This window comes from Mustela lutreola, chromosome 2 (assembly GCF_030435805.1).
Source record: "Mustela lutreola isolate mMusLut2 chromosome 2, mMusLut2.pri, whole genome shotgun sequence".
In the NCBI taxonomy this organism is placed as follows: Eukaryota; Metazoa; Chordata; class Mammalia; order Carnivora; family Mustelidae; genus Mustela; species Mustela lutreola.
In genome coordinates, this window is record NC_081291.1 from 160,180,057 (window position 1) to 160,196,526 (window position 16,470).

At 36.0% G+C, this 16,470-nt stretch overlaps 1 protein-coding gene across 1 annotated transcript; it reads right to left on the bottom strand.

The window, feature by feature from the left end:
- Window positions 1-6,959: 6,959 nt before the first annotated feature.
- Window positions 6,960-7,624, bottom strand: LOC131825617 (MICOS complex subunit MIC26-like). Its single transcript, XM_059165062.1, has one exon. It carries the CDS (start codon window positions 7,622-7,624, stop codon window positions 6,980-6,982), a length of 645 nt encoding a protein of 214 aa, XP_059021045.1. The 3' UTR covers window positions 6,960-6,979.
- Window positions 7,625-16,470: the final 8,846 nt, after the last annotated feature.

Sequence of the window (16,470 nt, forward strand, 5' to 3'; positions counted from 1 at the left end):
AGTAGTGATTTATTATTTTGTAGAATGTTCTCCAGTTTGGATTTGCCTGATTTTTTTTTTTTCATAGCTACTAGGCTATGCATTTTTTTTTTTTAATCACACAGCTCAGAAAATCTTTATAACAAAAAAAAGTATAACAGAAACAGGCAATTATTAGAACGACATCATTTTTCTGTCATTAGCTATAGAAGGAATGAAGCTTTGTCACACAACTTCCAGGTGTTCTGGGATCTGCCACACCTTTTATTTTCTTTCTTTCTTTTTTTCCTTTTTATTTTCCTTTTTACTTTTTTTTTTTAATATAATTTTTTATTTTTTATAAACATATATTTTTATCCCCAGGGGTACAGGTCTGTGAATCACCAGGTTTACACACTTCACAGCACTCACCAAAACACATACCCTCCCCAATGTCCATAATACCACCCCTTTCTCCCAAACCCCCTCCCCCCAGCAACCCTCAGTTTGTTTTGTGAGATTAAGAGTCACTTATGGTTTGTCTCCCTCCCAATCCCATCTTCTTTCATTTATTCTTCTCGTACCCACTTAAGCCCCCATGTTGCATCACCACTTCCTCATATCAGGGAGATCATATGAGAGTTGTCTTTCTCTGCTTGACTTATTTCGCTAAGCATGATACGCTCTAGTTCCATCCATGTTGTCGCAAATGGCAAGATTTCATTTCTTTTGATGGCTGCATAGTATTCCATTGTGTATATATACCACATCTTCTTGATCCATTCATCTGTTGATGGACATCTAGGTTCTTTCCATAGTTTGGCTATTGTGGACATAGCTGCTATAAACATTCGAGTACACGTGCCCCTTTGGATCACTACGTTTGTATCTTTAGGGTAAATACCCAATAGTGCAATTGCTGGGTCATAGGGCAGTTCTATTTTCAACATTTTGAGGAATCTCCATGCTGTTTTCCAGAGAGGTTGCACCAGCTTGCATTCCCACCAACAGTGTAGGAGGGTTCCCCTTTCTCCGCATCCTCGCCAGCATCTGTCATTTCCTGACTTGTTGATTTTAGCCATTCTGACTGGTGTGAGGTGATATCGCATTGTGGTTTTGATTTGTATTTCCCTGATGCCGAGTGATATGGAGCACTTTTTCATGTGTCTGTTGGCCATCTGGATGTCTTCTTTGCAGAAATGTCTGTTCATGTCCTCTGCCCATTTCTTGATTGGATTATTTGTTCTTTGGGTGTTGAGTTTGCTAAGTTCTTTATAGATTCTGGACACTAGTCCTTTATCTGATATGTCGTTTGCAAATATCTTCTCCCATTCTGTCAGTTGTCTTTTGATTTTGTTAACTGTTTCCTTTGCTGTGCAAAAGCTTTTGATCTTGATGAAATCCCAATAGTTCATTTTTGCCCTTGCTTCCCTTGCCTTTTGCGTTGTTCCTAGGAAGATGTTGCTGCGGCTGAGGTCGAAGAGGTTGCTGCCTGTGTTCTCCTCAAGGATTATGATGGATTCCTTTCGCACATTGAGGTCCTTCATCCATTTTGAGTCTATTTTCGTGTGTGGTGTAAGGAAATGGTACAATTTCATTTTTCTGCATGTGGCTGTCCAATTTTCCCAGCACCATTTATTGAAGAGGCTGTCTTTTTTCCATTGGACATTCTTTCCTGCTTTGTCGAAGATTAGTTGACCATAGAGTTGAGAGTCTATTTCTGGGCTCTCTATTCTGTTCCATTGATCTATGGGTCTGTTTTTGTGCCAGTACCATGCTGTCTTGATGATGACAGCTTTGTAATAGAGCTTGAAGTCCGGAATTGTGATGCCACCAACATTGGCTTTCTTTTTCAATCTCCCTTTAGCTATTCGAGGTCTTTTCTGGTTCCATATAAATTTTAGAATTATTTGTTCCATTTCTTTGAAAAAGATGGATGGTACTTTGATAGGAATTGCATTAAATGTGTAGATTGCTTTAGGTAGCATAGACATTTTCACAATATTTATTCTTCCAATCCAGGAGCATGGAACATTTTTCCATTTCTTTGTGTCTTCCTCAATTTCTTTCATGAGTACTTTATAGTTTTCTGAGCATAGATTCTGTGTCTCTTTGGTTAGGTTTATTCCTAGGTATCTTATGGTTTTGGGTGCAATTGTAAATGGGATTGACTCCTTAATTTCCCTTTCTTCTGTCTTGCTGTTGGTGTAGAGAAATGCAACCGATTTCTGTGCATTGATTTTTTATCCTGACACTTTACTGAATTCCTGTATAAGTTCTAGCAGTTTTGGAGTGGAGTCTTTTGGGTTTTCCACATATAGTATCATATTATCTGCAAAGAGTGATAATTTGACTTCTTCTTTGCCGATTTGGATGCCTTTAATTTCCTTTTGTTGTCTGATTGCTGAGGCTAGGACCTCTAGTACTATGTTGAATAGCAGTGGTGATAATGGACATCCCTGCCGTGTTCCTGACCTTAGCGGAAAAGCTTTCAGTTTTTCTCCATTGAGAATTATATTTGCGGTGGGTTTTTCATAGATGGCTTTGATGATATTGAGGTATGTGCCCTCTATCCCTACACTTTGAAGAGTTTTGATCAGGAAGGGATGCTGTACTTTGTCAAATGCTTTTTCAGCATCTATTGAGAGTATCATATGGTTCTTGTTCTTACTTTTATTGATGTGTTGTATCACATTGACTGATTTGCGGATGTTGAACCAACCTTGCAGCCCTGGAATAAATCCCACTTGGTCGTGGTGAATAATCTTTTTAATGTACTGCTGAATCCTATTGGCTAGTATTTTGTTGAGTATTTTCGCATCTGTGTTCATCAAGGATATTGGTCTATAGCTCTCTTTTTTGGTGGGATCCTTGTCTGGTTTTGGGATCAAGGTGATGCTGGCCTCATAAAATGAGTTTGGAAGTTTTCTTTCCATTTCTATTTTTTGGAACAGTTTTAGGAGAATAGGAATTAGTTCTTCTTTAAATGTTTGGTAGAATTCCCCCAGGAAGCCATCTGGCCCTGGGCTTTTGTTTGTTTGGAGATTTTTAATGACTGTTTCAATCTCCTTACTGGTTATGGGTCTGTTCAGGCTTTCTATTTCTTCCTAGTTCAGTTGTGGTAGTTTATATGTTTCTAGGAATGCATCCATTTCTTCCAGATTGTCAAATTTATTGGCGTAGAGTTGCTCATAGTATGTTCTTATAATAGTTTGTATTTCTTTGGTGTTAGTTGTGATCTCTCCTCTTTCATTCATGATTTTATTTATTTGGGTCCTTTCTCTTTTCTTTTTGATAAGTCTGGCCAGGGGTTTATCAATTTTATTAATTCTTTCAAAGAACCAGCTCATACTTTCGTTGATTTGTTCTATTGTTTTTTTGGTTTCTATTTCATTGATTTCTGCTCTGATCTTTATGATTTCTCTTCTCCTGCTAGGCTTAGGGTTTCTTTCTTGTTCTTTCTCCAGCTCCTTTAGGTGTAGGGTTAGATTGTGTACCTGAGACCTTTCTTGTTCTTGAGAAAGGCTTGTACTGCTATATATTTTCCTCTCAGGACTGCCTTTGTTGTGTCCCACAGATTTTGAACGGTTGTATTTTCATTATCATTTGTTTCCATGATTTTTTTCAATTCTTCTTTAATTTCCCGGTTGACCCATTCATTCTTTAGTAGGATGCTGTTTAGTCTCCATGTATTTTGGTTCTTTTCAAACTTCCTTTTGTGGTTGAGTTCTAGCTTTAGAGCATTGTGGTCTGAAAATATGCAGGGAATGATCCCAATCTTTTGATACCGGTTGAGTCCTGATTTAGGACCGAGGATGTGATCTATTCTGGAGAATGTTCCATGTGCACTAGAGAAGAATGTGTATTCTGTTGCATTGGGATGAAATGTTCTGAATATATCTGTGATGTCCATCTGGTCCAGTGTGTCGTTTAAGGCCTTTATTTCCTTGCTGATCTTTTGCTTGGATGATCTGTCCATTTCAGTGAGGGGAGTGTTAAAGTCCCCTACTATTATTGTATTATTGTTGATGTGTTTCGTTGATTTTGTTATTAATTGGTTTATATAGTTGGCTGCTCCCACGTTGGGGGCATAGATATTTAAAATTGTTAAATCTTCTTGTTGGACAGACCCTTTGAGTATGATATAGTGTCCTTCCTCGTCTCTTATTATAGTCTTTGGCTTAAAATCTAATTGATCTGATATAAGGATTGCCACTCCTGCTTTCTTCTGATGTCCATTAGCATGGTAAATTCTTTTCCACCCCCTCACTTTAAATCTGGAGGTGTCTTCGGGCTTAAAATGAGTTTCTTGGAGGCAACATATAGATGGATTTTGTTTTTTTATCCATTCTGATACCCTGTGTCTTTTGACAGGGGCATTTAACCCATTAACATTCAGGGTAACTATTGAGAGATATGAATTTAGTACCATTGTTGCCTGTAAGGTGCCTGTTACTGTATATGGTCTCTGTTCCTTTCTGATCTACCACTTGTAGGCTCTCTCTTTGCTTAGAGGACCCCTTTCAAGATTTCCTGTAGAGCTGGTTTGGTGTTTGCAAATTCTTTCAGTTGTTGTTTGTCCTGAAAGCTTTTAATCTCTCCTTCTATTTTCAATGATAGCCTAGCTGGATATAGTATTCTAGGCTGCATGTTTTTCTCTTAGTGCTCTGAAAATATCATGCCAGCTCTTTCTGGCCTGCCAGGTCTCTGTGGATAAGTCAGCTGCCAATCTAATATTTTTACCATTGTATGTTACAGACTTCTTTTCCCGGGCTGCTTTCAGGATTTTCTCTTTGTCACTAAGACTTGTAAATTTTACTATTAGGTGATGGGGTGTGGGCCTATTCTTATTGATTTTGAGGGGTGTTCTCTGAACCTCCTGAATTTTGATGCTCGTTCCCTTTGCCATATTGGGGAAATTCTCCCCAATAATTCTCTCTAGTATACCTTCTGCTCCCCTCTCTCTTTCTTCCTCTTCTGGGATCCCAATTATTCTAATGTTGTTTCGTCTTATGGTGTCACTTATCTCTCGAATTCTCCCCTCGTGGTCCAGTATCTGTTTGTCCCTCTTTTGCTCAGCTTCTTTATTCTCTGTCATTTGGTCTTCTATATCACTAATTCTTTCTTCTGCCTCATTTATCCTAGCAGTGAGAGCCTCCATTTTTGATTGCACCTCATTAATAGCTTTTTTGATTTCAACTTGGTTAGATTTTAGTTCTTTTATTTCTCCAGAAAGGGCTTTTATATCTCTCGAGAGGGTTTCTCTAATATCTTCCATGCCTTTTTCGAGCCCGGCTAGAACCTTGAGAATTGTCATTCTGAACTCTAGATCTGACATATTACCAATGTCTGTATTGATTAGGTCCCTAGCCTTCGGTACTGCCTCTTGTTCTTTTTTTTTGTGTTGAATTTTTCCATCTTGTCATTTTGTCCAGAAAAGAGTATATGAAGGGGCAAGTAAAATACTAAAAGGGTGGCAACAACCCCAGGAAAATATGCTTTATCCAAATTAGTAGAGATCCCAAATCATGAGGGGGGAGAAAGTGGATAAAAAGAGGCTTAAAAAGGAAGAAAAAAAAAAGAAAAAAAGAATAGAATTTTAAAAAAAAGAAAACACCTAAGAAAAATATAAAAAAGAAAAAATATATGTATTAGATAAACTAGTAAAAAATCGTTAAAAAAGAAAAAGGCAACAATTAAAAAAAAAAAATTTTACCCAAAGGCGAGAAAAAAAAACAAAAAATGAAAAAGAAAAAAATTAAATTAACCGCAAGACTAAAAAAATCACAGGGAAAATGCCATGAGTTCCGTGCTTTGCTTTCTCCTCCTCTAGAATTTTGCTGCTCTCCTTGGTATTGAAACCGCACTCTTTGGTGGGTGAACTTTGTCTCGGCTGGATTTCTTGTTGATCTTCTGGGGGAGGGGCCTGTTGTAGTGATTCTCAAGTGTCTTTGCCCCAGGCGGAATTGCACCGCCCTTACCGGGGGCCTGGGTGAGTAATCCGCTTGGGTTTGCTTTCAGGAGCTTTTGTTCCCTGAGCGCTTTCCGTAGAGTTCGGGAGGACAGGAATACAAATGGCGGCCTCCGGGTCTCCAGCCCGGAGGAGCCAAGAGCCCAGGGCCGCACTCCTCAGTGCGCGCTCAGAGAACCGGGCCCAGAGAACCGCGCCCAGTTACTCCCGTCTGCCTGACCTCCGGCCGCGCTCTGAGCTCACCTAGCCTGTGACCGGTTCAAGGTCACCCGGAGCTGCGAGCTTACTGTCGGCTCTGTCTCTGTAGCCGGCTTTCTCGTTCCAATACCCGCAAGCTCTGCGACACTCAGACACCCCCGATCCTTCTCTGACCCTGCGGGACCTGAGGCCACGCTGACCCCGCGTGGGCTTCGCCCCGGTTTAGCCTCTGGAGCGATGTCCCTCAGCGGAACAGACTTTTAAAAGTCCTGATTTTGTGCACGGTTGCTCCGCCGCTTGCCGGGAGCCGGCCCCTCCCCCCAAGGTCTATCTTCCGCTTTGGATTCACTTCCCCGCCGGTCCTACCTTTCAGAAAGTGGTTGTTTTTCTGTTTCCAGAATTGCTGTTCTTCTTCTCTTCGATCTGCCGATGGATTTTCAGGTGTTTGCAATCTTTAGATAAGCTATCTAGCTGATCTCCGGCTAGCTGAAGTAGTCTCGGCCTGCTACTTCTCCACCATCTTGACTCCTCCCCCTAGGCTATGCATTTTTAAGAAGCATTCCACATAAATGATGTAGCTTTCCTACTGCAGTATATTAGCAGTTCCATTTTTTTTTTAATTTGGAAGTTTAATTATGTACATAAATAGCAACATAAGAACGAGTTCTAAGGCTAGACATTCTCCCTAGGTGAAAGGATTTCTGATTAGTCTACTTGTAGTACAGCATCACCCTAGATAACAAAGAAGCCTCGCATAGTTTATCCTGAAGAAGAATACTTCATTCGGTATGGACTCCTCTGCCATTTTTCTGTAGAAATACTGGTTTACTACATGGAGTTTCCAATGTTTACCTATAACTGATTAAAATGGGCAGAGCATGGAGTATTGTATTTATTCCCAGATGAATTCTTCACATTTTCTGGCTTTTGAAAGTCCTCCTTCCACAAATCTTCTATGACTATGTATCCTTGTAAATCCCAGTCATATAATTTCTCCCCACTGACCTGAACAAATACGATGGCTTGTTGTGGATAATAAAGAGAGGCAGCAAGTCCCATGAAGTCAGGTGGATATACCAGCTTCTTTATTTTTGAGCCTCTAGACAAAAGAAGTCCAACAATGCCAGGAAAACTGATAACACCAAGTCTTGGAAAAAATCCAGAAGGTGTATTTTGGAGATATTCATAGCTGCCTAATCCCCATTGAACCAAGCTCTGCATCTTGGGCTTAGTTTGTGAGTACATTTCCTGACACCAACTTGTATACGGCTCACAATAATGTCGGAGATGTGAAATGCTTTCTTCAAGTGGGGTCCTTGGCTCTTCCACATATTTAGACTGACCCTCAGGAATGGAGCAGAATGAAAGCTCATTAAATTTCACAGAAGCTTTGTGAGGTGAATCCTTTTTAGGTGACACATAGACTTTGAAGTCCTCTGAATTACGTTGAACATGTTGCTGGCAGAGGTGCCTCGGTGGGGTGACCAGAAGTTCCATATGTTGATAGAACTTACTGCTAGTTATGTCATGTTAATCTAAATCACTTAGTTAAGTTGGTGTCTTCCAGGTTTTTCCATTGTACTGTTACTACTTTTTTTCTTCATAATTAGTAAATATTTGGAAGAAATGCTTTGAAGCTATGCAAATATTTTATTTCTCCTAAACTTTTATCTGTAGATCTTGTTGTTCTAATGGTAATGTTCTTTCCCCCTAAATTACTTATATATTTATTAATTGGAATGCTTCTGTAAGGAAGAGCTGTTCATGCTTCCTCTTCAGTTTATTGCATCAACCATTTATTTATGTCAGTATGGACTTGTGGCTACTGATTTTTCAATCCCAACCCAGTACTATTGCTATTTATTTTTTTTTGCTCAAATTTTTCCAATTTTGGCCTGCAAGTGCTCTTACAGGTTGGCTCTTGTGTCCCTTTCAAATATTCTCATCCTCTTCCTACCCCTTTTTTGAGTACTTCCTTACTTCCTAGACTACTAGGATGTTTTACTCATCATGAATTTTCCCTGCCATGATTCCCTGCCCCAGCTCTGGAATCAACTAGTTCTCTAAGAAGTCTGATTCCTTTGATTAGAAAATAGTACTTACAAACCAAGATCTAAATGCTAGGTGTGCATATTGCTTTTGAGGTATCCTTGTTCTCAACAGAGGTGAGAAATAGTTATATGTGTACTAAGTCACATGCGTATACTACATGTCTATTTATGTGTCAGTCCTTCTGAATAGATCTTAGAAAATAACCCCCCCCACACAAAATTTCATGAATTCACACTGATACCTCTAATTCCAGTCTAACAAGCCCAGGCTGGTTCTAGCAATTCACCTTAACTTATTTGTAACTTATTTCCCCCCTATGTAAGAAGCTGGCTGTCATTATTTACACTTACTTATTGTTTAACATAGAAAATAGTTTCAGAATTACGAACTCATACTGCTGTGAAAACCAAGTTAATGAGGTGTTTGTATAAAGTTCTTTTTGTCTTTAATTTTATAGTATCCAGTCAAAACAATGATTTTCAAAGTCACTTTAAGCCCTCTCATTTCTTCCCAACCATTTCAGTGGGGTTATTTCATTCATTTGAATCATATAGCTAAATGCATTTGTCATAGTCTGCATTTCATTGTATTGCTCTTCTCAGCCTGGTCGATGTTTTAAAATTTGAATGAGTAAAATTTTAAAGAGTAAAATTTACTCTTTGTGATACACAGTTTTGTGGTCTCTGAAAAATGCACAAAATACCAAGAAGTGGAATTTCATTCCCCCCAAAGTTTTCTTTCTTTTTTTTTTTTAGATTTTACTTATTTATTTGTCAGAGAGAGAAAGAGAGAGAGTATGTGCACAAGCCTACAGAGGAGCAGGCAGAGGCAGAGAGACAAGCAGGCTCCCTACGGAGCAAGGAGCCCCATGCAGGACTCAATCCCAGAATCCTGGGATCATGACCTGAGCCGAAGGCAGATATTTAATTAACCTACTGAGCCACCCAGGAGTCCCCCAAAAGTTTTCTTTTGATGACATTTTTTAGCCAAGTCCTTCCCTATACAACCCCTGATAGCATTTATCAAAGTCTCAGTAGCTTCGCCTTCTCTAAAATTTTATATAAGTAGGATCATACAATATATAAACTTTTGGGTCTGGCTACTTTCTTTTAACAAAATCCATTTAAGATTCATACATGTTGGTTTTCAATCAGTTGTTCTTTTCTATTGCTGTGTCCTGTTTCCTTATGTGGAACTGTTTGCTCATCATTTACTTGTTGAAGGCCATGAGGGCTGTTTCCAGGTTTTTGAAATTATGTATAAAGCTGCTATAAATGTTCATAGATGGATTTTTGTGTAAATATATATTTTACTTCCTTTGGGTGCATACCTAGGAATACAATTTTTAGGTTGAACAGTAAGTGTATGTATGGGTTGTTAAAAAAAAAAAAAGAAGCTGAACTGGTTTTTGAAATAGCTATACTATTTTGCATTTCTACTGGCGATGAATGATAGTTCCATTTGTTCTGCATCCTAACTGGCACTTGTTGTTTTCTATTGTTTTGGTTTTAAATATGGTCATTATAATAGGTAGGTAGTCGTATTCCATTGAGGTTTCAATTTGCATTTCCCTAATGGTAATGATGTAGAGCATCTTTTCATATATGTGTTTACTAACTGTATGTCTTCCATGGTTAATACCTTTATAGGATTTTTGCCCATTTGTATTGGGTTGTTTATTTTCTTATTGTTGATTTTTGAGAGTTCTCTACATATTATTAATATATATTCTTTATCAGATATGCAGTTTTCAAATACTTTCTGCTAGTCTATGGCTTGCCTTTTTATTCTCTTTTAATATTTTTCATGGAGCAAACAGTTATAATGACGTACAATTTTTCAGGATTTTTAAAATGTGCTTTGGTATAATATCTAAAAATTCTTTGCCAGATTCAAGTTCATGAAGATTCTTTTTTTTTTAATATTTCATTTATTTATTTGACAGACAGAGATCACAGATAGGCAGAGAGACAGGCATAGAGAGAGAGGGGGAAGCAGGCTCCCTGCTGAGCAGAGAGCCCGATGTGGGGCTTGATCCCAGGACCCTGAGATCATGACCTGAGTGAAGGAAGAGGCTTAACCCACTGAGCCACCCACGCACCCTCGTGAAGATTCTTTACTAAATTTTCTTCTAGAGTTTTATAATTTTATTTTTTAGGTTTAGTTTTGTGATCTATTTTGACTTATTTTGTGTAAAACATTTGGGGGTATGTTTAAGGTTTATTTTTATGCAGATGGATATGTAATTGTTCTGTTACATTTTTGAAAGGATTATTCTTTTTTTCAGTGATTTGGTTTTGCACCTTTATTTAAAAAAGTCAGTTGGTTATATTTACATAGGTCTATTTCTGGGCTCCATATTTCAGTTCCATTGTTTTTTGTTTTGTTTTGTTTTGTTTTTGTGCTCATTCTTTTGCCACAACACATTGTCTTGTTTATTGTAGGTTTATAGTAAGAAATAATGAGAAACATCTAACTTTATGTCCATTGTCCAAAATATTTTGACTAGTCTATTTTCTTTGAATTTCCATATACGTTTTAGCTAGTTGATATCTTCTCAGTCGATCTCTATTTTATCAAGTTGGAAGAGATGGACATCAGTATTGAGTTTTACAATCTAGGAACGGAATACATCTCTTAACTTATTTAAAATATTTTTAAAATTTTCCCTCATGTTTTGTAGTTTTAATCATTTCGAGACTGAAGATGGATTTGATAGATTCAGATCTAAGTATTTTACTTTTGGTAATGTTTTAAGTGGCATTTAAAAATTTTAAATTGTGGAGATTCCTCAAGAAATTAAAAATAGAACTTCCCTATGACCCTGCAATTGCACTCCTGGGTATTTACCCCAAAGATACAGATGTAGTGAAAAGAAGGGCCATCTGTACCCCAATGTTTATAGCAGCAATGGCCACGGTCGCCAAACTATGGGAAGAACCAAGATGCCCTTCAACGTACGAATGGATAAGGAAGATGTGGTCCATATACACTATGGAGTATTATGCCTCCATCAGAAAGGATGAATACCCAACTTTTGTAGCAACATGGACGGGACTGGAAGAGATTATGCTGAGTGAAATAAGTCAAGCAGAGAGAGTCAATTATCATATGGTTTCACTTATTTGTTGAGCATAACAAATAGCATGGAGGACAAGGGGAGTTAGAGAGGAGAAGGGAGTTGGGGGAAATTGGAAGAAGAGGTGAATCATGAGAGACTATGGACTCTGAAAAACAATCTGAGGGGTTTGAAGTAGCGGGGGAGGAGGGAGGTTGGGGTACCAGTGGTGGGTATTATAGAGGGCACGGATTACATGGTGCACTGGGTGTGGTGCAAAAATAATGAATACTGTTATGCTGAAAATAAATAAAAAATAAATTAAAAAAATTTAAATTCAAAATGTTCTATGCTAGTGTGTGGAAATACAGTAGATTTTTGTATATTGACCTTATACCCCATGCACTTGCTAAATTCATGTATTTTTCTTAGGGGTTATTTGTATGTAGGGGTTATTTGGATTTTCTGTGTAGGTAAATATGTCATTTGTCATTTGTCCTTTTCAATCTATATGCTTTTCTTTGTTTTCTTTGCCTTATTTTATTAATTACAAATTACATTAAAATTTTGAATAGGGATTAAACTGAGAAAGGACATTCATGCCTTATTCCCAATCTTAAGGGAAAAATGTTCAGTATTTCACCATTAGTTGTAGGTTTTATGTAGATAGCCTTTTATCATTCAGCATTTACTGAGGTGCTCTTTTTTTTTTTATCATGAGTGAATATTGAATTTTGTCACATGCTTTTTCTCCCTCTTTTGTCATATTTATGTGTTTTTCTAATCAGTTAATAGAATAGACTTGATTGATTTTGGAATCCTGTGTTTGTGTAGAACTGTATTTTTTTTTTTCTTTTAATGTTTAGTAGAATTTGCCAGTAATACCATCTGGGTATGAAGTTTAAAGTTACCAAATTACAAAACAAATTTCTTTAATGATATCGCACTACTCAAGTCATCAGTTTCTTCTTCATAAGCAAGCTTTTTTAGTATATGTCTTGTGAGGAGTTGATCCATTTTTCCTACTTTGTCAGACTTACAGGCACAGATTCACATTAATATTTCCTTATTATATTTTTAATCTTCAGTACTGTTTCTACTTTCATTTCTGAAAATTTTGTGTTGTTTTTCTCTTTTTTATGGTCAGTCTGCAAGGTTTATCAATTCCATTTATTTGAAAAGAACCAGCTTTTGATTTTATTGATATTCCATTTTATTATTCCCCAACTTCATTGATTTGTGCTCTTAATCTTTATTATTTTCTTCCTTTTGCTATCCTTGTGTTTAAATTCCTCTTTCTGTGGTTTTTCAAGGTGGAAGCTATGATTATTATTGGTTTAATTTTTAAATTTTCTAGTTTTAGAAATTTGATGCTACCTATTTTAATTTGATGATACCTATTTTCCTTTGAACACTAATATAGTTCAATTCTGCATTATCTTAACTTAATTTTTATTATTTAGTTCAAATAATTTTTTTTTATTTCCCTTGAAACTTTCTTTTAGACCCATGGATTACTTAGGAGTCTGTTTTTCAATTAGCACACATTTTGGTATTTTCCAGGACTCATTCTGTCATTGATTGATTGATTGATTTCTTTCTTTCTTTCTTTTTTTGTTTGGTGGTAAAATACACATAACATAAAATTTACCATGTCAACCATTTTTAAGTGTACAGTTCATTGCTATTTAATATACTTGTAATGTACAGCCATCACCATTATCTGTCTCTAGAATTCTTTTCATCTTGTAAAACTGAAATTCTATACCTATTAAATGATAACACTTTTCCCCCCACTCCTCTCAGCCCCTGACAGCTACCATTCTACTTTGTATTTGTATGATTTTGACTACTCTAAGCATATCACATAGATGAGATCACAGGGTATTTATCATTTTATGAGTGGCTTATTTCACTTAGCATATTGTTTTCAAGATTTATCCATGATGTAACATGCATCAGAGTTTCTTTCCTTTTTTAAGTCTGAATAATATTCTACTGTAAGTATGTACCACATTTTGGTTATACATTTATCTATCAATAGACATTTGAGTTGCTTCAGTGTTTTAGCTGCGATAATATGCTGCTATGAACATGGGTGTACAAATAATTTTGAGACCCTGCTTCAGTTCTTTTAGATATATATCTGGAAGTGGAATTCCTGGATGATATGCTAGTTCTCTTTTTAATTTTTTGGGGAGACTGCCATACTGTGTTCCACAGCAGCTGTATTTTACATTCCCCTAATAGTGCACAGGGGTCCCCACCACTCCACATCCTGCCAATACTTGCTGTTTTCTGTTTTTATGATAATAGCCATCCTAATGGTATGAGGTGGTATCTCATTGTAGTTTTTATTTGCATTTCCCTAAGATTAGTGATGTTGAGGATCTTTTCATGTGCTTATTACCCATTTGTATATTTTCTTTGGAGATAGATCTATTCAAATCTTTTGCCCATTTTTGAATTGATTTTTTTGTTGTTGTTGCTTTTTAGGAGTTATCTATAGATTCTAGATATTAACTCCTCATCAGATATAAGGTTTGAAAATATTTTCTCCCATTCTGTAGGTTGCCTTTTCACTTTGGATTGTGTCTTTTGCTATGCATAGAAGTTGTGAAGTTCCATGAAGTTTAAATGTCTATTTTTTCTTTTGTTGATTGTGTTTTGGTGTTTTACCCAAGAAATCAATGTAATGAAGTTTTTGCCTTATGTCTTCACCTAAGACTTTTTTACTTTTAGCTCTTAAATTTAGGTCTATGATCCATGTTAAGTTAATTTTTGTATATGGTATTAGATGAGTCCAACTTCATTCTTTTGCATGTGGCTATCCATGATATGAAGTTCTAGTAAGAACAGTTAGGCAAGAAATAGAAATTAGGGGCATCCAAATGGGGAAGGAAGAAGTAAAATTTCTCTGTTCACAGATGATATATCTTAGATGTAGAAAGTCCTAAAGATTTCACAGGAAAAAACAAACTAGAACTAATAAATGCATTGAGCAAAGTAGCAAGATACAAAGTCAACACACAAAAATCAGTTGTATTTCTGTATACTAACAAGGAACAATCTGAAAAGGAAATTAAGAAAATAATTTCATAAAAAAAAGAAAATAATATCACTTATAATAGCCTCAAAAAGAATAAAATAATTAGGAATTAACCAAGGGAATGAGATACGTGCAATGACAACTATAGAGCATTGCTGAAATAATTTAAAGGAAACATAAGTGAATCAAAATATATTCTGTGTTTATAGATTGAAAGACTTACTGTTGTTAAGATGTCTGTACTACCCAAAAATCTATAGATTCCATATATTCACTATGAACATCCTAATGGTGTTTTTTGTAGAAGGAAAAACCTCAACCTAAAATTCATGTGGAATCTCAAGGGACCCTCTCCCAGTTCTGCACCACAAGGAGACTCTCAGAACTTTCTCAATGTTTTCTGTGAACCTATGGTAAATGCTCTTCTCTTTTATACCTGTGTTTATGGATCTGCTGTTTCTCTAAGTTTGCCAGTTATTTGTGGTCAGGGTTGTCACTACACGGTATTTGTAATGTATTATGAAACTAGTTATTGATACTTTAAGACTGAAATTAGGAATAGGCAACACGTTCTTTAGTACCATGCTCTTTTATAGAGTAAGACCAATGAAATCCAGACACTAAAGAATGAGTGTTCCTTTGTGTAAATTGGGAAATTGCAGTAATTCCTGTAGAACTATATAATCAATAGTCCATAGTATTTAGTTTGATTATATTTCTCCATCTTGTTTTAAAATAACTTCTATGACCATTTTCTGACACTGATGAGATTTTTCCATTTTCTTGCTATTTTCAATGCTTGTTGTTCTGATTTCCTCAAAATTACCTGTATCTTATTTTATCTTTTACCTATGCCAGATGTTATATGTTTCACTTGGCTAGGTGTCATCATTTTATTTGTGAAAAAATAGATTTTTACATTTAATTTTTATTTAGAAAATAAGAGTTTTGATCTGAATTATAACTTAAATTTCTTTCAAGAAATGTAGTTAAAATACAACATAATTCCTAGAATTTTGGATTTTTAGTGTACATATTTTCTTTCTGTAGCACTTGAAAGTAATATAACTCTTCATTGTACAAGGCATTTCTACTATAAGGTGGGAAGCAGTGGGGTGTAGTCTTCCATCTTCACAAAAGAAGAAAGAAGAGTTATATCTTTGTATATTTTCACTGAATGTTTCCTAATCAGGAGATTGGTCAGTTCATATCTGTCTTTTGATTAGGCCTCAGTGGACTGGGAATAAGGTTATATCCTGATGGTAGCATCATTTATTCTAACAATGAAATTTAAGTTTATTTTTCTGTTTCTTCATGTGACAGAAGACAAAGAAAAATAAGAGCAATACAATAGTCTAGAATCAGATGGGAGTTAGAACTTGGTTCATTTTAGTGGTTTGAACTTGAGAGATTTACAGAAGGTCTGAAAGATGGGTTTACATTTCTCTAAATTATATGTCCATATTTTCTTACATTGATGTATGTAATAATATGTCTGTGGAATTTTATGATAAAAAAAAAACAAGTAGAAACAAAACTAGTTGAGCAAAGACCTTTATTCAAGACTATTTAACTAAATAACACTTTCCTATGTATGCAAGTAAAGATACTGACTATAGAAAACCAAGTAAGGCAGCATAAGCCCGCAGAAATTGTGCTGTAACATTTCTTAGCATAATAATACTATTAAAATATAATAATATTATTAAAATAGTATGACAATGGGATTCCCGTTAAATTTCTAGTTTTGTGGCAAAATTGCCTTGCAGCCTCAAAAGTTAGGTGAAGACTGCAGGACGAGGAATTTTCATGATTAATTTTGAGACGATAACAACTATAAAATCAATACTGACTGTAACTTTATTTTTATGTATAAGCCGAATTGGACTTTTACATAAAAAAATTTGTTAGACTAACTTCTAACACATGGAAATCTGTACATTGCACAAGTTATTTTGAGGTGATAAAGGGTTTTGCAAATGCTGTCAAATGAAATATGCATTTCCAACTGCTACTAGGATGACCAAATATATTTTTATATGTACAGTGTGTCTTGTATTCACTTAAAATTGTTAATTGTCTAAGGCAGGACCTTAATGATATAAGTGACAGTTTTTAATTGGATTTGGCTTTTTAAAAATCCAGCTGCTGCTGTTCGTTCAGAAGAAACAGCATCAGCCATCT